Source organism: Pyrgilauda ruficollis, unplaced genomic scaffold, assembly GCF_017590135.1.
Source record: "Pyrgilauda ruficollis isolate IOZ18807 unplaced genomic scaffold, ASM1759013v1 scaffold10, whole genome shotgun sequence".
NCBI lineage: Eukaryota > Metazoa > Chordata > Aves > Passeriformes > Passeridae > Pyrgilauda > Pyrgilauda ruficollis.
The window spans coordinates 15,063,276-15,088,253 of NW_024508101.1; the positions used below are offsets into that span (position 1 = coordinate 15,063,276).

At 40.1% G+C, this 24,978-nt stretch overlaps 1 protein-coding gene across 12 annotated transcripts in view; it reads right to left on the reverse strand.

Annotated features, from left to right (window-relative positions):
* Positions 1-24,978, reverse strand: part of PBRM1 (polybromo 1) — a 53,545-nt gene that overhangs the window by 8,945 nt on the left and 19,622 nt on the right. For 10 of the 12 annotated variants that reach the window (XM_041460397.1, XM_041460359.1, XM_041460421.1 and 7 more), the window contains 14 exons: positions 23,467-23,608; positions 22,903-23,000; positions 19,979-20,255; positions 19,077-19,182; positions 17,252-17,894; positions 16,047-16,258; positions 15,086-15,271; positions 13,947-14,104; positions 13,116-13,382; positions 11,594-11,739; positions 11,140-11,297; positions 10,294-10,477; positions 8,926-9,136; positions 6,343-6,544 (listed from right to left, as the gene is read on the reverse strand). In XM_041460397.1, the coding sequence (XP_041316331.1) occupies positions 6,343-6,544; positions 8,926-9,136; positions 10,294-10,477; positions 11,140-11,297; positions 11,594-11,739; positions 13,116-13,382; positions 13,947-14,104; positions 15,086-15,271; positions 16,047-16,258; positions 17,252-17,894; positions 19,077-19,182; positions 19,979-20,255; positions 22,903-23,000; positions 23,467-23,608 (2,990 nt within the window). Of the gene's footprint in view, positions 1-2,315; positions 2,475-6,342; positions 6,545-8,925; positions 9,137-10,293; positions 10,478-11,139; positions 11,298-11,593; positions 11,740-13,115; positions 13,383-13,946; positions 14,105-15,085; positions 15,272-16,046; positions 16,259-17,251; positions 17,895-19,076; positions 19,183-19,978; positions 20,256-22,902; positions 23,001-23,466; positions 23,609-24,978 lie in introns of all 12 variants that reach the window. The other 2 variants (XM_041460403.1, XM_041460412.1) reach the window with 1 other exon arrangement.

Consider the following 24,978-nt stretch of genomic DNA (forward strand, 5'->3'; position numbering starts at 1 on the left):
TCTTTATTACAAGGAAATCTGTATTTTTAATGGAGAAAGGAAAAGAAGAAACACACCAAAAGCCTCCTTGGCACAAAGAGCTTTCACACTGTAGCTACTGCCTGGTACCTCCAGCGCACCCCGAGCTGCTGACACATCTTCAGAGCAGTTAAGGCACTTCTGAAGCTTTAAAACAAAGAAACAGAAAACTCTCCAAGGAATCAAACCCATATTTATCAATCATGGAAGCTTAGTTCTACACTTCCAATTAAAATACTCAACAGCTGGCTAATAAAGGTGCCATCAAATCTCCATGAGAAATCATTTCTTGTAGCTCATTCCAAGTAAGAGCAGCCATTTTCTTACCCCATGTATGAATTGCAAAGTTTTATTTTAAACTACCAGACATGGCCAAACTATTTCCAGCTCCGACAACTGTGATTTAGAATGTCTTTGAAATCACTTGTTCTCCTGTTTTTTATTAAAACTGCATGAGATTAAGTCAACTTTTACGATATCTAAACGTAGAAGACACCAAAGTGCTGCACACTAAGAGAAACACACTTCAGAAGGCTTCCAGATTTCCTGGCCCCATGGGCCATAAAGAAGTTCTGTAGTGGAGAAGCTCTCTGAACTAGAGAAAAGCAACCCAAGAATGGAGAAGGATGTGAAAGTGGTCCGAAGAGAACAAGGTACTTCCAAGTAGGACTTGTGAAAACCAGAAGATGAAAGACTGTTTTTCAAATGGGCCACGGAAGTAGAAGGAGTTCAAAAGGATCCGCTCCATCATCTATTTCAAGGACGTATTTCCCAAAGCCAAAGTGAAGAGCCTTGAGTGTTGATTTGCTCAAATAAGACAATGGCCTGAAACAGAGGTTTGCTGCCACAGGAAATAAGGTAGTACGGGTAGTTGGCAGAATGCACATTTTTAGGGAAGTTTTAAGGAAGTGTTAACAGCAAGTATTACCATCCATCAACACCTGCCTCCAAAAACTGGAAAAGTGACTCAGTGCCAAAAAACCCAAGAACCAGACTAAGAAAACACAACCACAAGAGGATGATATTCCTACACATTCTATATTGAAGTAAATTATTCACAAAAGAGATCAGCACTGGGAAACTCTTTTTTTTCCCCTCCTTTTTTTAATGTATGCACAGATAAGTGAACACACACACACAAACATACACCAACTGCAAACAGTTCAGAGGGAAATGACCAAGAACAGAGTGAAAAAAAGCCAAAAGAAAAATGCAACTCAGTGTAAATAAATGCTTTATAACCTGGAGATCATGAACCAACTAAGGAATGTGCCTTCAGTTAAACATCCATGCAGCCTATTTACAGAAAGGGGATTTAGAGATTGTGATGAAAAATGCTTCAGGCTGTCAGCTTGAAATAAGGCCACAGCCTATGAGATGAGAAAGAAAAAGAAAAATGACAAAAGAATAAATGGAATAATTGGAATGTTTTAAGGCAAAGTTAAAAAGACCCCAAAACTCAAACCCAGAACCCTCCAAATACTCATTTTTATCTACTTGGCACTATTTTGACCTTGACTGAAGCAATTTAATTCTTATTTTTATTAGAAACTGGGGATGGAAAGCAACCTGTCAGGTCACACCTAATTAATTTTCTCATCCATGTATGGCTGATTTCCATACAAGAATCTTCAGTGGACTACATTGTCTTCAGATCTGATCCTGAAAATACTTACTCCGAGCATACTCCCTATGAAATCAAGCCGGATTACAACTGGTAAGGAGCTCAACACCCAGCAACAGGGACCTCGTGGAAGAGTTCTCCAAGCTCAGTTCTATTCTGAAAAATAACCTGATAAAACCAGCAATGTTGTCATTTTGTCTTTGTTTCTGCAATGGCTCTAGATCCTGGTCTGCTCTGCTTACCAGTGCCTAAGAGGCAAATCTACTAAGCTTTTGCTTGGATTTAAAATCTGGCTTAGACTCTGCTGGCCTCTCACCTTCCTGATAATTAAACCCCCAACAATTTCCCTCCTGCTTTACCACTGCCACAGATGCTGCATGCACTACAAGACTATTTAGCTGCTGCCCTCCTGCCACAGCAGGGCTGAAGGTGAACTCTGCGAGGCAGAGCGAATAAACACGACTGCACACTACCAGAACAGGAGCACTGCACGAGGAGGACCCTGCTTCCCTGGACACCAGGCCACTGCCGCACTAGGCACGTTCATCATGAAGAAGGACTGAAGAGTTTGAGCTTTCGCTTCCAACGTGACCCAAGAGAGTGTTTGTTCAGAGTTATGAAGGGGGTTGATAAAGTGGATGAGGAAAAAATGGTCATAGCTCCTACGTTTTACCTGCAACGGGTGTCAACTGCTGATTGAGCATTCCCATTGGTGTTGGTGGCGGCACCACCCCCATAAGAGCCCCGACAGGAGTGCCTGCCCGGGGGGAGGAATTCTGCTGCTGTGCTGCTCGCTCTCTCTCCTGCTGCTCAGCAACTTTAGCTGCCCGCTCTGTAAAAGTATTTTAGATTTTCAGTTCTGTTTTGTAACCCAGACTTTCAAAATATTATCTGTTCATTAAAAAGGACTAGTCAGACACTGGCATAGTTTAGTCAAATATAAAGTAGAACAGATGAATCTTTTTTATACAGCATATGATTTGATTTCATGTGGCTGCAGCTAAGACTTTTAGAGAACCTTTCATGAAAAATATTCCACAAAGTTTTATCTCTTTCTAAAAAAATTAAATAATTAAAATAAATAATAAAATAAAATTTAAAAAAAATTAAAAGAACAAATTTGATGATAATAACACCAGTGTTACCAACATGAAGCAGCAGTCCAGCACTAGGCTCGGTCTGCACTAGGACATGGCAAAACATTCCCTGTTTTGACACCACTGGCTCAGCCAAACCAGCTGCAGCCAAGGCCAGTAGCTCTTGGGTGGATCCTCCATCAGCTGCTGTGGGAATTGAAGCCCCATGTCTGCCAGGTGTGCCCTAACGAATGCTGCAAAGAGCAGACAGCAGTGCCAGCTGGTGGCACGGTCAGTTCTGGGCTCCCCATATATTTTACTACTGATGCAGCTGAAAAGTGGTGGCAAAATAGGGGAGCATTTGTAAAGTTTCCCTAGTGCAGATTGGTCCTTAGCTTTTGGAACATAACAAGCAGCAGTCTGATAAACCCAAAATATTTTTCTCTGCCTGTTTCTGTCATTTCCCCGTTTGGTCCCCTATGAGTTATTTTTTTTTTCTGAAGATGTCTAACTCACATTGTGCTGCTCACTGGAGGTCATGTGTGTCCTTTGTACGATGAATCTGGTCATTATCTCAATCAAGTCTCTCACTGTGACTGCAAGAACAAAAGATCTACTGCAGGGTAATCTGACCAGAGGACAATTTTATATTAAAGGAAGGGCAAAGGGTCACGGGAAGAAGAAAGAAAAAAAGAAAAAACAAAACCCAAGCAAACAAAAAAGGAGAAATACTGAATGCCCACTCCAGGTGCTTTGGGGGCATGCAAGTTCCTGCTTCGTTTACTCTGAACGTTGTGTCTGACTGGCACAATGAGGAACAAGGAAGAATAAATGGATGCAGAATAAATCTCCAGCAATTTTTAACAACAGTGAATGCAGGGCTATGAGTTCTCTCTTGCAGTTGGTGAAAGATGGAAACTGCCACTAAACCAGCAATCAAGGTCCTCTGTCAAACAAAGGCTAAGAAGAAGTTCATCAAGGAGATTAAGTTATGCATCCTGCCAGTGTTACTTGCTTCCTCTAGGACATGACTTTGAACATCTATCACACTTTTGACTCCTCTAGAACCTGTTTGTGCAGCTTCTAGCACTACTTCCATACACTCAAAGACCAGTTTCATTTCCAAAGGCATTTCCTTCCTTCTTCCCACTTCTGCAATTTCAGGCAGTGATGACGACGCAGAGAAACTCCTACATTTATACAGGCAACTCAGATGCAGCCAAGCACAAAATACACAAGATATTTAAAGGTAGATCCTGAAGTAAAAAAATGAGAAAGTCCTCTCCAGAGCACAGCAAGCACTTTGGGAAAGATGAAGCAGTTGTTCTGACTCTCACCTACTTTTGGCCAGCTAAAAAACAAAAAATGGTCAGACAAAAGCAAAAGAGACACTGTGATGAATGAGAAATTACTGCTAAGTGTTCAGCTTTATCAGACTTCAGAGTGCTGAGGTTAGAAGAAGGACCTGCCGCAGGACACTACTCAAGTTGTACCTAGCCCCTTTCCATGTCCTGACTGCCACAGAAGTAAATGGAATAACACTGCCAAAGGGAACTGGAGGAGATCTGAAAGTTCAGCCTAAAGCATTCACACTAATACTCAATCATAAACCCAAATCACATAGCCAGGACTTGAGATCATTCAAATATTTCCAACACATCTCAAGAGACAGGGAAGAGACCTTCTGCTTTGAACAGAGTTTTTCCTTACAACAGGCCTTTCCTTCAATCCCTTGTATTTTACTTTATTTAGCCAAGCAGGCACTTCCAACACAGCCTCTTTTCTACTCAACTATTGCTAAAAAACCAACTAATACCCTGAACATAAACCAAACAACGCAGGTACTTCCAACACAGCCTCTTCTCTCAACTATTGCTAAAAAACCAACTAATACCCTGAACATAAACCAAACAAAATTTTCAGTGGGTGAAAATGGATCTAAAATGTAAACTACTTCTCACCAGAAAATGGCAGTGCCCTTTTTTTCACTGAGATGTCAAACCATGCCCACTCCCTGCTCCCTGGTTCACATCCACACCAGGGAACACATGAATTCTGACTCACCACAGTGGAAGGAGTGGAGTTTCTCTCCTTTCACACATGGTAAACAAACACAGTTTGGACACTTTGTCACCCCATCCCAACCCCTCAAAATCAAGTAAAAGTAAGTCTAGTTCAGGGCAGACACCAAGCCAAAGAAACTGCAGCTCAAACCCCAAAAGCTTTGGAAAATTTGAATTGAGAAGGAAGATTAAAATGGAAGCACACAGACAGTCATTAACACGGTGGACAAACAGAGCCTTCCCGCAGGAGTGCAGGACTTCAAGCTGCTCTAAGCAAGGAAGCAGTGACATGCCAGCCATCCTCCTGCTGAAGGATGAGGCTGTAAGGAAGCATCTGCCAATAAAAAGATCACACATGCACCTAGGAGGGTGTAAAAGGAAACAACTACAGAACAAAGTAAGGCCCCAGCAGTCTCACAAAGAAAGAGCGTTACCGTTTCCCTTCCAGCATCTGCAAAGCAAACCTGCACAGAGCAAAGGGTGCTGTGCTTCCCTCCAGAGCTGCAAAGAGGTGCTACTGAAAATTCAGAAAGGACTGAGGTGGCTGAGAGTGGACAGTGACAGCATGCAAGCTTCCAGCCTCAAGATCAAAGCTGCCTGTAAGTTATGAGTGTGCAGAAAACCTATCAAATCTCATTTTCAAAGTTAGAACTGAATTGGGCCATAACTTTCCCAGGTGATGAAATGTTCCTATCCAAAGGAGCATTTTTTCTGTCAATAAGTTGCATCAATACAGTAGTTAATAGTGTTGACATGCCATTAACTAGAGAAGTAACTATGCCATGTATTTGGCTTGGGTAAGGGCTGGCTGTTAAAGATCAGCTGTATTTTAGTTCAATCAAATAAAAGTTAAAACACAGTGACTATTTATCAGAAGGGAGGGAAGGAATGGAAGGAAAGAAGGGAGGGAAGAAAAGGAGGAAGGCAAAGAAAGGAAAGGAGGGAAGGAACTGAGGAAAAGAAGGGAGGAAAGGGGAGAAAGATAGGTCTAAAGTATCTCAAGATTATGAAATATTCCTAGGCTTACTTCAGGATACAAAATCTCTCGACAAAATGAGGTACAACAGTTGATTAATACTGTACTGGACAACAGGTCATATTTACAGTACAGTACACAGCCTCTGAGGACTCTCAGTACTGTTAATAATAAACTTTTCCCCACTCCCCTGTAAGCCTTTCTTACCTGCTGCTACAGCTCTCAAGAGCTTCTTGTCCAAAATACCCCTCAGTCCTTCTTTAAGGAAACATTGACAAAACATTTTTCCAACTGACTTCTAGCCCAGGAGCTCCATACCCCTTTACTTCTATTTGTCCCCATTTTCTTGGACTTTGTTAATTTGGTTATTTGTGGCAAAGACATTTAAATTATCAGTTGTGCTCTACATAACTGAAACATGCTCTTTGCTCCTCTTCAGTCATCTCTCAGTATGAACTTCTCTTTAAGGTACATTCAGAACACAAACATAAATATTTTCTTTTATTAAACCTGTCATCTGAGTAACAGAAAGTGCTGAGAAAGAAAAAAGGCAGAAAAGAGTTCAGCATCTCAGTTTTTACTTACCTTCATATTCTGCTTTCTTGGTTGCTTCCAAGTTTCTCCACTCAGTTCCTACAAGTCTGCTGAGCTCTCCAAAGGAGTAGTCTGGGTGCTGAGCTTTAATCACAGCTCTCATCTCGCTGCTAAACAAGATGTACCCACTCATGTTGATCTTCCTTTTTGATCCCTCCTTCTTGGTGCTGCCCTTAACAGACTTGGGAGTGGACTGTGAGAAAAAGCAGTTATGACCACAAGTGTACAAAAGAGAAGGCCAGAAGAGAACAAAAGGAACTGTGTCACATCACAGATTTCGTTCATTGAGCTGTTCAGAGATGTTGCCAACGTGAGTTGAGTAAAATATTTTATTTGCCATTGCACATTTTAGGAAAATGCTTTTCCACTTCCTCCTTTGCCTTTACAATCCCTACTCTCCCTCATTCCACCTTCTAAATGTTATTTTGCCTGTCAGACCTTCCTTTCTCTCCAGTGTTCACCTCTCATTACATAAGTAGCCATTTCTCCCTGAAAAACTAAAGCTCGGTTTTGCTGTTTACCTGCACCACAGATTCACACCATGTCCTTATGTTGATGAGCAACAAAAATTCTGCTCCTTTGCTTTTCCTACTATGGATGCCCCCCATAGTGAGAGCTCCTTGATGTTTTCAGCCATCAAAAAATGAACCTATTCTGACATCTCTGTACTGAGATACCACAGCTGGAGCCCCTTTTTGAAGGCCCTTCCACCTATATTTGTCACAGGAGACCATTAATTCATCCATACTCTGACCAATAAGACCCATAAATGTACATCACATCAAAACTCTCAAAGGCCTTTCTCACACCCCAAACATTACAAATCTGTCACATCTTGAAAAGTGCCATTGTTTCCAAGTACATGGTGGAGGCAAAAGAGGAAACAAAAATACATTCAACTGTTTCCTTTGTCACCTGAAATTCTGACCATTTTATTGACTCCTCCTACTTGCTGCTTTGACCCACAGTTCAACACTCTCCTCTCAGCTAAAAACAAAGTTTTAGTAATATCAAGATGCTTTAAAAGTCTTGCTTTTTAAGGCCCATTTAAATGTAATTCTAAACTTCACTGTACTAACTTGCAATCCACCCTTGAAGTTTTCGTTATGAACATAAAGACTGGAGGAAGTGAAGGAAACTCCACATAGGGTTTGGGAGGATACACAGGGCAGATACAATTCAATCCTGGCTCCTTGGACAAACCCACACAGGCAGGTGGAGAGTTCTCAAACCAAAAAGAGGGACTTCTAATTATACTTTTGGCTCCTGATACATCTGCAAATAGAGAGCTACAAGTTTACCAGCTGTTGTAGCCTATATAGTTCTTGCAACAGTTTTGATAACAGTAACCTAATCTAAAAGCCTTCCAATCAGTCTGGAAGGACAAACAGGACTTTGAGAAATCATAAGCATTCCAAATTTGGTTCTTGCATTCTCTGTTCTTTTCCATCTCCCATCCACACATTTTTACAAGAACAGTCTTTTCCACTGGAGCCAAATAACTGCATATTTACTTTCAGACTTGTTAAAAGAAGAAATCAGCCAGGACCCCCTTTCATGCCTTTTTTCAGCCATTGCTGAAGCAAACAATGAAGCTGCACATCTTTTTTTTAAGTACTTTGACTTGATTCACAGCAAACTGCAGCAGGAAAGCATCACCAACCTATCTGCCAAGCCCCACAATACCACACAGTCACTTGTCTCCTCTTAGGTGTTATAAGAGCTTCTTTGTTGGCAGAAGAAAAAAACAAGTTTAAAAGTTCTGGGGTTTAATAGCTGTTAGATAAAATTCCACTTCTACTGGAATACTCTTCAAGAATTTTCAAGCTGCTTATAAAATTCACCATGTTAAACAAGAGCAGTGAGCAACCTTGCAAGGGAAAATGCATTTGGTGGTTGCCCACATGGCAAAACATCACACTCAAACCAGGCAAAAGCTTTTAACTGCAGCAACTCTTTCACAACATCCAAATACATTCCTACCCCAGGGTCACACCCTTTCAATGTAATGCAGCAGAAATCCACATTGCTGGTCACAAAAGAGTCTGGAACTCCCTCCTGTTCCCAGCAGATCATTCCCATTGCCTCTTTAAGGCTGGCATTAGCTTGGATGTGGGAGTATGGTGACACAGATAAAAAGTTTAATCCAGTGGCAAAGAAACTTATTTTGGTTAGTTGAATTTCCAGCTAAAGCAGTTCCTCACTCTGCTTCCACACTCAGTAACACAAATTCCAGGCCTTGTGTAAGAAAATTTGTATTTGAATTTTATATAAAGATCTGATATTTCTGAACAAGTGTCACAGAAAATCTCATTATTAAAAACAACACTAACACATAAAAATGTACCGGGTTTTCCACAGCTGAATGATTTCCTTTAAAAATATTTTAATGGAATGAAACACTGGATATAATATTGGACATACCAACATTGTCTTGTGCCACTTACTCCATACACTTATAAACTTCAGCATAAATCCTCTGTTTGCACATGATAAAATGTTACTTTCTTTATTTGGACTGGGAAAAGAATGTGGAATATCAAGGTTTAAGAGTTCCTGAAGGAAAGTCCTTACCTGAGGTGGAGTATAAGGCATTATATCCAAATCACTGGCTAAGGGGGCCTGAAGCTGAGGCATAGAAGGTGTTTCAGTCATATCACCTTCCTCTTCTCCCATATCCTCCATGTCCTCATCACCTCCTTCCAACTCAGCAAACTTTGCTTCCAGCTGCTGAATCTTCTTTTCCAGGAGAGGAGATGGCTCTTTCTGAGGAACTATGGGTTTTCTGGAAGGTGGAGGAGGAAGACAAAAAGCAGCTGAGAACAGACTCATACCTTACAGGAGAAAGAAGTTGTTTTTGAAGAGAAAATAAACTTTTCTTAATTTCTGACTGAAGAGTATAGAAACAATGGTGACTTGAGATGTGCCTATGCTTCCTTTCATAATCCTGAGCAGAACTAATTTTGTGTCTATGGCCAGTTTTCATTTCAGTCACTTGTTAGAAAGATTTTTTATGAGTTAGAAGGGGATTTCAATACAAGCACTTAATTGTACAAGCCTTCTATTGTAGAAATTAACACCACAGCTTCCTTAGATTTCACATTTTACTCAAGTTAGAACTTAATATTCTTATTTTATTAATATGAATGTTCACCAAAAGATTTTCCTTACTTATAATGAGGACTTAAGTATTTTCACAATCTCCAAGAGAATGCACCAATCTGATAAAGTAATGACTTTTCTTGAAGTCAGAGGAAGAAAAAGAAAACATCCATTGGTATTAAGACCATAAAAAGACTGATGCTATCTGGATTTCTTCCCAAGAGTGTGGTTATCTAAAATAACACCTCTGACTTCTGTGGATGTCCTGGGTCAGGCTGGGATGGGGTTAATTCCCTGCACAGCAGCTGAGAGGTGCTAGCCTGCTGTAATTAGTGCTGAACAGATCAGCCTCAAGGCCTTTCCTTTTCCCCAATCTGTGCCCCAGCAGGCTGGGGCTGGGCAGTGATTAGGGAGAGGAGACAACCAGGACAGCTAAACCAAACCAGCCAAGGGGATATTTCATACTCTGACACTGTGCTCAGCAATAAAATACGAGGAGAAGGAGAGGACAGGGTATATTCAGGGTTATGGCATTTGTCTTTCCCAGTAACCATGACATGTGCCAAGGCCCTGCTTTTCAGGAAACAGCTAAACATCTGCCTGCTGATGAAAAGTAGGGAATTCATTCCTTATCTTGCTCTGTTTGTGCATGTAGCTTTGCTGCACTTTTCCAACTGTTTTTAACTTGAGCCAGGAGTTTTTCTTCCTTCTGCCCTGCAGATTCTCTCCCCTATTCCACTGTGGGGCAGTGACCAAGAGGCTGGGTGGGGGCTTAGCTGCCAGTCCATTACAATCCAGAAGAGTGCACAGGTGACCCCCTCATTCCCCTCACATTTTTACCTAAAATAGTATATTTCATCATCTACAACTTTCGCAGACAGTGAAAACCTCTTCAACCCCTTGAATTTCTTCATTTGTTTGTCGCTTTCATTGTAGCGGCTCTCGCAAAGAAAAACGTCGTTTTCGGAGATTTCTGTTGGTCTGCACGAGAGGAAGTCTTTGAATGACAGAACGACACACTTTCCTGCAGAAATGAAAGAGCTGGGTAAGAAGGCAGCCACATTTGCAGATTATCTTTTAGAAGTGTGGAAAGTCCATTTTTTTGCCTGTCTTGTAAGTCTGGAAGATTCCTGGCATTTGGCGCAACTACGGAAAATACATCAATTGATATTCCAATCAAATGCCACTCACAAGAAACCTACAGCAACTTAATGCAGCTTTTGGATTTCTTTTAAGACCTAGAGAACCCACAAAATCACAAGCTCCTATGATCACTGTCAGTTATCATATTTATCACAGCATTATAACTCCAAAACAAAGTATACAGCCATCATCTTCTGCCACAAATCAAATTTCAACCTCCTCCTCCTCCCTTAACTTTGCAGGTAATATGTGCTGGAGTAATTACATTAATATGCAAGAATAATGGAATTTTCTGTTCTCTGGCTGCAACGTTCACTTTCAGATCATACATGTAATTCCCTTATTGTAAAAAAGCTTCCTTATAGTGAATTCTCATCACATGTCCCACAAGCAGGAATGCATATTAGAAACTCACTGAATAGTATCTCCTCCCTCTCTCAATGAAAAATATGTACTTGGAATCAAGCCTACACATAGCCTTCAATCACTTCAGACTGGGTAGCAAAAGAAGATGTCCATCAGATTAAAGCTGTTAATAATTACCCAAAATGCAAGTCATGGGACAGGTCTCCTCCAAGTTACTCAAAAACACCTCCTTCTTGTAGAACATTTTAGTTGGCTCATGCTCAGTTTCTTCAGGATGTATAAAGATTGGACCAAAGAAATATGCAGCTCCATCTCGCACCCACATCTTCTCAATTCTGCAAAGAAACCAACCCAGCAACATAAATGAAAGGCCATTTCTCCCAAATGAGGCAGCAGGATGTTCACTGATGGAAGACCATCAGTGGAAGATGAATACAGAACAGCCAATTCCAACCATACAGCCAGACCAGGTTTTTATTAGGCAGCTAAAATTCCACCTCAATCTATCAAAATCTTGTAACACTTCCCTCACTTTTTTTCCCACCTTCTTTTATTCTTTTTTGCAACCAGCCCCTCTTTTATCCAAGTTATTTTTCCAGCTGTAAACTGCAAACAAAGAAGCTGCCCCTACCTCCCTACTCGAGGCCGCACCAGCCCGTGCGATTTGATGAAGACACAGTCCCCAACCTTCAGCCACATGTCATTGTAGCAGAGCTGCTCAAAGTAATGGCAACCAGGTTCCCCATTGGACATTTCTACTGGAACATCTTCCTTGTCCTGCAGGAGAAGAAGCATTTAGAAACTTGAGGAAGGAGAAAAACCAAGCACAGAAATAAAGAGATGTCAGGTACCAGCAAAAGGCTTTGCTCTATCTTTATGTCAACAATAACAGGTAAGCACTAAGCAGAGATGTGTGTGCAAAAGTTTCCAGAATTAAAACTGCAAAGCCAAAGTTAACCTCCATGTCTGTCACAAGCTTTCCCACTTCACAAAGCTCTAATTTTGCCAGAATAGTAATTTACAGGTCTTTTTCTTTTGTTCTAGGGCTTCAAAGTAAACTGGACAAACCAAGCCTTGTCAGTTTGATGGTTTAAAGCCCAATAAAGTGCTTGGGAAGCAAGAACTAAATATATGGCCAAGCTAACAGACACAAAAATGTAATGATTCAAATACAATAACGTGAACACTCCATGTACTGCTTACAAATTCATACCATCTGCCCTATTTAATTTCTTACTTTTTAGTAAAAACTCAAATTGTGCCTCAGTCCATCTTTCAGCTAGGGATTCCAGAAAGCCAAGGAAACACAGACTGTCTCACCAAGGCAAGGAAGGAGATCCTATGAGTTTTCATTCTCTCAGAAGAATTAATTCCATCTTTTGCCATGATGTGAATAAATATACTAACACACACTAGGTGTCAGACAAAAGTTGACAATGGCTGTGCTGGGTACTGTGTTCTCAGGTTAGAAAATGCAAAGTGGATTTTTCATGGGGTTTTTTTAGTGATTTATGATATTTTAGGAGTCTCTTATTTTTTCATGGCTCTAAATTTATTTCAGACAAAATGTATTAAATTTAACTGATTTTAACACACTTACCTAAATTTATTTGTTTTCTTACTCTAGGTATAATAAATGAACCATTTTATCTACTGTGTTGGACAGAAATATTCTTAAGCATTTTGACAACAAACTACTTACTTATCAACCACAAACAGGCCACAAACAATAGAATATATGTGTTACTTACTGCTGCCTAGCTACTGACTGTTTTACTGAAATGCTACACAATAAAGCATTTCAGCACTGCCATGAACTAAAATCAGACTTTTAGTTCTACAGGTTTTTAGGCTTAGAGCAGGCTTTACAGTAAAAGTGTGATTTTCTGAAGTGGTAAAAAACCCAAACCAATCCCATCACATGATCACAAGAAAGAGGTTTGTAACAAATATTTACACCGTTTATTATTTTCTGTGATGTCTTTTTATATTTTGATTATGTTAATTTACAAATGCCTGTAATATAATTTATAACAGAAGTATTATATTCATTTATATTTTATTGTGTCTGGATGTGGTGAAACCCAAGCCATGAGGGCTAATATTTTGTCATTCTCTATCTGTCAAATACAATCCACATTCCCCTTGCATACCTTTTCAAGATGAAGGATACTTTCTCCCACCTTACTGTCCTCCAGTGTCTCACTGTGTTTCTCCTCATCTACTTTGTCTGTATTGGCAAACACAGAAGCAACTCTGACCACAGGCAGGGGCACATCTCGTGGGACAAATCTGACAGAGCTCACAGGCATAGTCCACAGTTTAATCTTTTTAAAAGACTTTGTCTTCGCAGAATAACGCGACTCACACACGTAGACATCCTCATCTCTGAAGTTTTCAGGGCACAATTTAAAATATTCCTGCAGATTGAAGGAAAAATATTAAGTATTTCAGCAACACCTACACTCCACAGACACACACTGAACTCCCTCTCATGGCTTCAGTTTTTTCTCTGCTTCTGTCAGAAGCCTTTTTTCTGAGTTCTCTTCTTCCAGTTTGATGTCCGAGTTTTACTAAGAATAACACCACACAAGAGATCCCACCTTTGGAGAAGGAGCTAATTCAGTACAGGTTGGCATGTGAGAAAAGTTAAGTTTTATTCATTTCCCAATGCAGTGCACTAACAACACAAGATCTGCAGCCTGAAATCACTTTCACAAGATTTCTGAGCTTTGACTTGTGAAAAGGACACGGTCACCAAGCCAGGGGTGACCATAACCACAAACCAACCAGCACAGGGCAACTCCAGCACCCGGGTGAACCACATATCTCAGGAAGCAAAGGAAGACCCAAACAGCCCACAGAAGCAACACCTATTTTATTTAGGTATTACTGGAATGTCTCTCTGTTAGAGTGCCTACAGCTCTACAGGAAATAGCAGAAAGCATTACTTGTTTTATAAATTAGTCTGAACAGTCTCTCACCTTGACAAACATGACCACACATTTGCCTAAAATTTTGCTAACAGGAACTTTACTGTAATAATCACTTTTAAAAACTTCTTTCTCCAGGAATTTTCTTGTTGCAAGATGGAAAGTTTCATTTGGTCGATAAAACCAGCAGCCATAGAGCCACTTCTCTCCTTTAAAATAGGAAACAACAAAAAAAGAAGGGAGATAGAAAGAAAAAAATATAATATTACTTACACAGCCATAGAGCCATTTCTCTCCTTTAAAATGAAAACAACAAAAAAAGAAGGGAGATAGAAAGAAAAAAATGTAAAATGACATTCTCTAGTGCATGAGCCAAGTAAGAACAATTAGCTGATTAATCAAATAGCTATGTAGTCATTTATACTAGGAGCAATCTGCTTTTAAACAGGGCAATATTCAACTTTCCAGAAAAGGAAAACAAGTTTTTTTTAAAAAGCCTGCCAATTGTTATTTCTCCTGTAAAACCTGACTCAGCAAAATAAAGGAGAAATTTGTTCTTATTTATAGATCTCAACTTTCAGGGTTTGAAATGGCTTTGAAGTCCACACAACAATCACCTGATTATTTAAAGAATCTCAGGTAACTGTTATTAAATTTTTAAAAAACAATTTCTTTGATTTTATGCTGTGACAAACTACTCAAATTGATAGCAACAATTTATAAAGAAGTTACAAATATGTACTATTTTTCTAAATCAAAGCAAACCTGTGCCCATCTTTGGTTCAGATTTCTCAGCACAGAAAAACAGTGTTCTTCTGCACCTAAATTACAAGGAGTCCATCCCACTCAATCCCATCCCTGCAAGGCTTACAATTTCAGGGTAGGCAGAAATGAACATCAAAAAAAGTCCACACTGTCCCAAGAATTTTCTATTTGTGATATCCTTTAGAAAAAAGCAACTGAGGGTACGCAGAAATGAACACCAAAAAAGTCCACGCTGTCCCAAGAATTTTCTATTTGTGATATCCTTTAGAAAAAAGCAACTCACAAACAACAACAAAAAAATACTCACTGGCTCAAACAGTTCCGCAAATAAAATAAGTAACACAGGGGAAAAAAATCAAATTGGAAGCTTAAAATAATAATAGTAAGTTTCACCCCAGTGTTTTCCTGCAGTAAGGAATCCTTACCAGCTGAATCTTCCCACAGCCTCTCGATGCAGACGATGTGAGGCTGCAGGCTGGCCTCTGCAGGCTCCACATACACATAATCCCCCACATGGTACATGCTGTTCTTGAAGCTGCAGTCCTGGCTGTAGGTCCGATGCAAATTCGACAGCCCAGCTGATCCAGAGGAATCTTCACTCTTTTCAGCTTCTTATTTCAAAAAGGGAAAAGCAGATGTTAGTAATGTCACATTTCTATGTTAGACAAGATTCTTGATGTCAGTGCCTCACTTTGAGCTTTATTTACTGTGCTGACATCTATGAGGGAAGATCAACCATGTTAGAAAGATGATACGTGGACAAAACTGCCAACAGCTGTGCTCCTGTCTGTGGAAAGGCGCAGCTGGAGAGCTTATTTATTCCTTTAAGCATGGTGCACAATGGAGCACAGACAAACAACCAGGAACTGTGAAATAAAGGACCTGCAGGGTACGCTTCATGCCCTACAAAACAGTGCAAGCCCACTCCTCTGCACATCCACAGTAGCCGAAACACAAAAGGCTTATCAAACCTCAGTTCTTCAGCAGTGTTAAAAGCATGATCATAAACAATACCATCAGTACTTGTCAAAAAGAAAATTACTAAAAGGTCAATGGGAATATTCATTGTTAAGTTTATTATGAGCAGAAATCCAAAGTAAAAAACTACTGCTTTCTTTTATAATATCCTTGAAATAATACTGGTACCCCAATGTATTAAAGAGTTCACATAGGAATAATATCTACCTACATCTCTTTCTTAAAAGCTCTCTGTCCCAACTGATAAAGATCAAAACAAAATAAATCTCTCATAACTTGAAAATAAAAGACTGGGGGACAACCAAACTACTGAGGTCCTTTCAGCAGGCAAAGCTGCACCAACACATTATATGTGTGGGTACATTTTTCATCTGGTACATTCAAAATTAATGAAACAAGAGTAGGTACCTCTCTTCTCCTCCTCCCTTTTGAGCTTATCCTCCTCTATTTCTTTGGGCAGCTTTTCCTTCTTCTCCTTTTCTACATCGTTGTGAAGATGCTTGGTAGTGTAGCTGAGAGCAGGTGACAGCAGAATCTCTCCATTTTTACACAATTCATCTCGAATTTTAATGAAAAACTGCTGAAGTTCCACTGCATCCTCATAGATCTCTGAATCAGTCCTGTCCAAAAACATGAGCACCAGGGTAAAAACACAGTTTGTGCAGGGTCAAACAGGAGCCTAAACACACCCATCAATCACCACTCTGTGATCAATTGAAAGTTTCACTCTGACAATGGATTTCTCTGTACAGGGTAAAACAGGAGCCTAAACACACCCACTCTGATCACCACTCAATTGATCACCACTCTGTGATCAATTGAAAGTTTCACTCTGACAATGGATTTCTCTGTTTGCTCATAAGCAGCAGCAGACTGGCTTGAAGCCATGAAGCATTAAGTGAAGCTACACCTGTTAGTCCACTGTCAATCTGCATTATAGTTTACCCACCAGAGTATTTTGGTATACACCAGTCCTGAAATGCCAGGAAAATCAAAGGTAACTAGTTGTGACCAAGGCTACTTGTCACTAGACCTCTACAATCTGTTAACTTCTGAAAACTTGAGTAATAACAGTACTATTAACAAAAGTGACTTATTTTAACTATCCATACTCCTCTTAGTAAATGTTTTAAGACCATTTTTTACCTCCTCTCTCCACAGTCAAGCTCTCACTTGCACATTCCCAAAAAGGCTACCGAATTCAAGCAAAACACTAAAAGAAGTTGCAAGTGTTCATAGTTTTTGCACCATAACTCAACCAAGTGTGACTGCTCCAAAAGAGTAATTCAGTATTTGAACAGTTAGAGAACAGCTCTCTTCACTTCTTCAATTTCAAAGTTAGCAGGAACATTTTTGTCATAAGGTGCTCCTTTGGAAGATTGTCAAAATGATCTCTTACTAGAAAACTATTTCCTTCCTTGGTTTCAAATCAAAGCAAATGTTCCACTGAAGACCTGATAGAGCTTTTGAGATTTAGTTTTCCAAACACCCATAACAAGTAAAGCAAACACCTCAAAAAACTTCAGCATTTGTCTAACATTAAATGCAAGCCTGTGATAAAGGCTGATACCTATCACCTTCAGGTGATACCTGAAAAATAAGGGTTTCCTCACCTGTTCATTCTCCGTGCCCTCTCCAGCACCTCAAACATGTTCTCCTGGAACAAGTCCAATCTTCTATAGCGATTATTTTCAACATTTTTTCGGATAATATCAAAAGTCAGAGGAGGTTTATTTGGGAAGTTGGGATCAACAGCAGGAATCTCAGCTAAGGAGTCACTGTAGCACCTGCCCTCATCATCCTGGTGGCTCATAACAGATACAAAGAGGTTATGGATAAGTTCCTGAATCAGCAAAGTGACATTGGGCACATGAGAATCCTCATCTCCTTCTATTTCTCTCCGAGTTTCAAGCAAAACCTTGTGGAGTACCAGGGCATCTTTATAAATCAAAGACTCCGGCTCATTGTACGTGCAGGCGTTATTGAACATCATGACAAAGTCCTCCACCATGGAGTCGATGTCCTGGTATTTGTTGGCCATCATGTGGCTCCTGATCTTCTCCATGTCCACGGGCTTTTTGATGGTGACGTAGTAGTCGGGCAGCTCGGAGCGGGAGGGCAGCCGCAGGAAGATGGCGCTCAGCCGCCGCCCGCGCTTGTCCGTGTAGTTCTTCACGGCCTCGTACACCTCGTTCAGCTTCTGCTGCATTGGAGTCATGTACTTGGACTTTTTGGGAGAAATACCACTTTTCCTACCTAGCATGACAAAAGCAAAAAAGGAGTTAAAATGACAAAGCTGAGAGCTTGCATGTTTCTTTGTCCATCTCTAGTTTCCACCAGAGAATTGTTCATGGGAGAACCACTTCATGGCGTGAGCAGAAGCCTCACAACACAGAGCCCGTTCCAGGCTGCAGCTTCCTTTATTTTTCATAGCTCTATGAATTTTTTTTTAATGTTCTTTTTGGCAAATACAGAATATGTTGCTCCATGCTCCACCTGGCAAAGGCCTCCTCAGGCTTCAACATGGAAAACATCTTTTCCTACCTAACAGCATTAACAAACTCCTCTAAACTCATTTTGGTTTTACAGCTCTCCATGAATTTGTCTCTGCAGCTGATAAAAATCCTGTCATCACAGGGTTTTGCTATCACTAAAATTAAGTATTCAAAATATTATCAGACTCCTTTATAACATGTCTATACCAAATTAGAAAGGATTATTATAAGTAAAATGTAAATTAAGGCCTCTCATGGGATTATCAGGTTGGCTTTTTGACTAATTCAGGATCTCTGTTACTGCACTGCAGACTCTAAGTCTACACCTGTACTTTACCTAGGAGCTGTACATTTAATTTGCAAGAGGACTGTGTGCAGTTATTTTCTTTAAGGTTTTTGTGCAATTTTAACCATCTCAGTTTGCTCAGTTCTGAAGACCTATTAAGACAACGTAAGATTTGAGCAGTAGCAAGGCTGTAAGGGCAACAGCTCGAGGAACTTCACTTCCATGTTCTTCATGGCCTTCAATAATCTGCCAAACAGAGTTCACTTTTTTTTAATCATTCTGTGGAAATCCCAGACATTTAACCAGTGAAATTAAGAGATTGGCTCAATTTGAGAAGCCCTTACTTAACTGAGCACACAATGCATCACCTAACATTTGGATAACACTGTATGACTTAATCCTTCCACTCATTCCCAAGTTTTTTCTTCACTCTAAGTTACTTTCTTAGAAAACACTACATGCAACAACTTAATTCTATTGTACACTACAGACATGCCATTGCTATCAAGATTTTGAAAACATAATTCTACTTTCCTTGTCAGTGTTGACAACTGTTAACACTGTGCAGAACATGTCTATTCTAAAAGGAAGATCTGCTCACCTCTATTGTATTGTAAGTATTGAAATGAGACAAGGCAATGCACAAGGTTGTCTTACTTAGCTTTAGTTTAGGGGATGCAACATCATCATCTTCAGCCAAGGGTCCCAGCTCTTTTCTTTTTTCTTTAAGGATCTTTTCCAGCATATGGGCATCATTGTACACCTATTAATCAGTAAAGTAATCAAAATCCAACCGAAACAAGGTTTACTGTGTTTACTAGTTAAGAACTAGCTCCTAAGAAACACTTCAATGTTAGTTTGGAAAAGCTGAAAGCAAAATGGAGTATTTTCTTTAAAGTGTACCTTTCATAAATAAGCCTTTCTTTTTAACTGACATAGGTAAGCAGAGCTGATGACACCCTCTGAATCAGGGAGCTACAATTGTTGAAAAAATTATTCAGTGAAGATACTTCTCTCTTCCAAAGACTACAAAATGGCAAGGGGTAGCTGTGTTATCAACTTGCTCACCAAACCCTTCTGCTGAGCAATGAAAGATCCCATGAACCACTGAGATTCCACCAAGGTACAAAGGACTAGAACAGTCCTGGGTCTTCAAACCCAGTCCTGGTGATGAAGTGCAGCTGCTGACCAAGGTTCTTATTAGAAACAGCTGGAGGTTTCTAACCACTGCCACCCTGTTTCACATTATTCCTACTGCCTGAGAAACATCACAATATAGACACACCCAACAATATGCCTGTAAATGAAAACCATATCGCTTTCAGACTCATTTTGCTAAACTAAACAAGTCATGTCTTCTAGTCTGATCTCCTACACTCTCCACTTCCATGAAAACAAAGCTGTTTTCCTTCTAAGACAGCCTTCCTCAGAAGTTCTTTCTACTTTAATTCAATAAATAATTACAATAATTACTACGTGTCATAGTCAAAGTGAAAGCATCCTAAGAGCAGTTTATGTGTGCAAAGCAGCAGAGAGAAGCTGCTGGCCCCAGGGAGTACCTGGGAGCCCTCCTCGTTGTAGTGCCTGGCGTTGCGGAACATGAGCTTCATGTCCTCGATCATGGCCTCCTCCGCCGCGTACTTGTCATTGCGGATGTTGTGCTCTATCATCTTCAGGTCCATTGGCTCCAGGATAATTTTGTAGTAGTCAGGATAGTCCTTTTTGGATGGCTTAACCATGAACAGATCACAGAGCCTCCTGCCTGTGCCTGGCTCTCGAGCTTCCAGAACCGCGTTGTACAAGATCTTCATCCGCTGCTTCCGGATGTTCTTTTTACTGTGGGGTTAAGAACACAAAGGAAAAGAATACGTCAGGGGTTCTTAGCCCCAGTTCCAACACCATTATCAAAATGGTGTTACCCTCCACCATGAAGAGACAACCAGAACCACCTCAACACACACAAGAAGTTCAACATTAAGACGAGAATTTGCAAATGACAACAGCATCACAATCAGGAGCCTGACACAGAAACAGGAAATGACTCTTTGAGATTATTGTTCTCTCATTGACCCTGAGTTCAAGTGTTCTATAAAATAAACCAACTAACTCATTTTTCAAAGTGCAAAGGCCAAAAGGAACTCTAAACACTTTGCAGATGCAGAGAAAACAAACCAGTCAGGATCAGGCATCTGAATCCAAGAGCTCAAGATCCAGAGTGAACAGGGTAAAAACCACCAGTCAGGACCTTAACAATTACTTCTAGTGAACACAGAATATCAAACACATGAGATATTTATCTCAGAGAAATTTTGTACATTCTTCAGTACCAAGTAAGGACATCAAGGATATAGTAGAAAGCAGTGCTTAAATATCTGTCAATCCAAATGAAGTCTGAAGTCAATAAAGCTCACCAAGACTGCAAACCCAGGTAGAAAATGGTACATGCTATCCCCCAAGTGTAAATGTTACAGTCACCCTGTGTGTAGCTGTTATGGTTGTCTCAAGAAATCTGACAGCACAACCAAGACACAGCTTATCACAGAAAAGTACATGGCTCCCTGCACACATAGTACATGGCCTATAAGTAAATCAAATGAGGGAGAAGAAAATTTATGTCAATAATGTGTAGTCTCAGCTCAGATACAGATCTGCAACCTCCTTAAGACTTATTCAGGTAGTTATAACTTTGACTATTACATTTTCTGCAAAGACAACAACCACCACAAAAAATTAACTTCAATTGCAGAATGTGCTAAATATCCCAGTACAACTTATGAGAAACCAAACTGCAGCACAGATTTCCCATGATGTGCATCTTTTCATTACACATTTAAAATATACCTAATTCAGCAGTCTCATGCTCAGATATCTCTTACTCCTTGGTGAGATCAGGAAAATAATGAAACAAAACTAACAACAAAGAAAACTCAAAATATATGTTCTATAGGCTAAGCATTACCACTGCTGGCAAATGTTGGTTAGTTGTTCCCACTAGCAGGTGAGCAATGCCAGAACACAGACATGCTGCCAAATCCCCCATTTTAATGTGTTTCCAGGTTTTTCTCACTCATTTCAACAGATATAGGAAAAGCAAAACCAAAGCAGAAACAGCAAAAGGCCTGCCAATACTCAAGATTCGTGTCATGTATCTGATACATAAAAGGGGACATTCAAACAACTTTCTTCTGGGTAACTTATTTTCCCAATAGGATGAATTTTGTATGGGTTATTGGTTTCCTTTTCCAGAAACATTTTGGAATTCCTCTTACTGCTTCACTTCTGTAATCAGGAGCATTTATGATCTTTTCCTTGCTATCATTCAGCAAATGAATGGATAACAAGCATTGAACTGACAACATCAAAAGCATTTCCAGGTGCTCTTCAGGCATCATTTTGATCTCCCTTGCCTACCAACATGGGAAATCCCTTGTTCCCTTTCCTCTTTTATTGTTCTTAGATGACAGGGCCTGACAGATTTTTTTCCTTTTAAGCATTTCAGTAGTGTCTGGCACAAGGTGATCAAAAGCAACATGGGGTTAAAAGGACTCTGATGACAATTTGACTTGCTTGATTAGGTTAGTACTTCTTTTTGAATCTGAAGATCACAAAGCTAATGATTTTTGTAATTTGTTCCTTCTTGATTACTTGGTTCTGTGATCTGCCTTTCCTTTCCATTTCTTCTTCCCAGCATCCCTAGACTGCATCACCTCCTAAATCCATGTTCATATTTTCTCTCTGAAGCTTTTTAATGAGTGCACATTTCTGCACTTATTTGATTGTTCTTCAGTGACTCTTTGCTGATGCTCTACTCCACTCCCTCCTTCCCTCCACAACCGTTCTTCCTTTGACAAAACAAGAAATAAATATCCAGGAAGCCAATGTTCATAAGCAACATCAAAAAAGATGCGGAATTACAATTTTACACTGGCTGTTGCTACCACTGCAATATTATCTGAGCTGAACTTTACTTTAAATGACACCATAAGGCAGACTAGAGAAACTACCTTTTGCTGGAGTGAAATGCATCACTAGTATCAATTACAAAACAGCCATCACCACAAAGAACACCTTCCACAAGGCATTATTATGCCCAATAGAAGAGTCTACTGCAAATCACTGGGAACTTGGTTTATGTTACAGGACCCTCAGTAATCAACCTCTTGTAATCAGTTTATCTATTTGTCAGGCTGAAATAAAACAACTCTCCCAAAAAAATCCTGAAATTCACTGGCAAAATCACCTAGTTCAGTGCAATTACAGTGCCCATTTTACTTATTGAACTGATGTTGACAACGGCCAACTAATAGACCAAAACAGGGAATTAATAGTCAGCAAATAGTTTTGAATTAACTAGACTCAACACTTAATGATGTTTCAGAATTACAAATCCTTACACAAATGCTAAAAACCATGGTTTAATACTCTCTGTAACAAAAAGAGACGCAGCAATGTTATGGCCTGCAGGAACTACAGAAGCAGGTACCTTTTCCTTTTTGAGCTTCCAGTATCAGAAGTGGCAGAAGAAATCATGCTGTCCCCATCCTCAATGTCATCTCTCCTAGCAAGCTCCTTCTTCTTTGCCTGAAAAAAGAACAAATGCCTGAAGCCAAACTCATTGCTGGACACTTACAGAACAGAATTAAAGAGCAGTATAGTTCTTTCTAACTGACAGAACAACTTCTGAGGAACCAACTTGAAAACAATGCCATTTCAGACTTAGCTGGAGCACTTAGCTGGAACACTTAATGAAATCTGAAAGTCAATTAAAGGCAAACTCCAAAAAAACCCTACATCATCAATTTTCTCTCAATTTAACTAGGTTAGGAGTCACAGCAAGGAATAAAGTGACTGAAAAAAATCACAGAAGGCAGCAGGTGTGCTGAGGAAAAAATCACTTCATGATGCTCTCCATTCCCATACTTCCCCCTAAACAAGAAAATACTTCTGCAAATACAATTCTAATTAAAAATTATTTTGGAAAAATACCCATTAGAGAAATGAATTTACATGTGAAGTTATATCCTTCTGCTTGTTCTCCTCCACTTACCTGCATAACCTGCTGCATTTTCAGCACCCTTTTATAGATGGCAGAATTGGGGACATTGTAGCGCTTGGCATTTTCAAACATCAAATTCAGATCAGCCTCCAATTGATCTAAAGTTTCATACTCATGGTTCTTCAGCTTGGTTCTGCAAAAGAGAAATACTAGTCAGCTATTTCACTAGTTACACAGTGCAACACAGTTCTTTAATATCTTCATTTTCATGATAAAGCAATAGGCCATGAGCTCTAAGTACAGAAATGGGATTTACTTTTTGATACTCTAGTAATATCTTCCACTTGTAACCATATTAGGGAAACATATCTCCTCAAAGAATGGTTTCAGTAATTTTGGAAGTTGTGGAGACCGAAGTCCTGTTTTCATTCTTGGGTGAGATGTTACAGGTGAGGCAGCAGCACAGGCTGCTGACACTGCTGCAGTGCCCCTGAGCCCTGACCTCAGGCCAGGCCAGCTCTGCACAGCCCCAAACGCTGCCTTCCCTCCATCAATTCCACTCATCTTCAGTGAGAGCCAAAAGCACCCAGCACCTCTTCTGGTAAACCCTCCAATCTGTGGCTGTTGATTGGTGATACCTGCAAAGTGCACTTCACCTGAAAACACTTAGAAGAGGAGTAACAACAACAAAGTCATTTTCATATGCTAAACACATGAATCAACATGAGTTAATGCTTAACTTAATGAGTTTTCTTGAACAATGCTGGAAGCTCTAGACACCCTTTTTAAACCTTCCAATACTTCATTACACACAGCAGAAAATACTAATCTGCAGCGCCCCAAAGCCTGTCACAGCTGCAACACAGCTTCCTCCCCCTCCTGCCTGCACATTCACCAGTCACACACCACCTTTAAACCCAGCCTGTTTCTGCAGCACCTGGCTGAATGTGTCCCTGCTCGATGGAGCACCATCACTACCACGAAATAAATTTAATAGAAAACCTTTCACTCCCTAGCTTGCTCCTACCACCATGTGCTTATCCACTAGCCAACAACCAAGGTGCAGGCCATCTGATTTTAAGCAAACCATTTACATTCACAGCTGTGCTCATCAAAGCCTGAAGCAAAAGTAGAAACCCAGACTTAGGTCTGGAATGGTTTGGAAAGTGGCAACTCCAAACCAGGGATGTGAGGAATGAAAAATGAACAGGCACAGAAGTGACCCTGTTCTAGCCTGCAAAGAACCTCCTCTCCTACCATTCTCTGTACTGCTGTCAGCAAACAATAGGATGATTAATTAGGTAGGTTATTTACATAAGTACTTTGAACAGATTTAATTACACTCAAACTCAGCAGAACTCAAGCATCATGACTTCTCTGGATTTAGAGGATGAGGAACAGCTCCACAATAAATTTTTAACAAGCCATCTCACCAATCTCGGGAACAAAGGATTTTATAAACATCAGTTTATTTCACAAAGTGAGGATGAAACTAACTGAACTCACGGCTCTACAGAAAGCCACTGCCAACATAACACAAATCATATACTAGAAACTAAGACA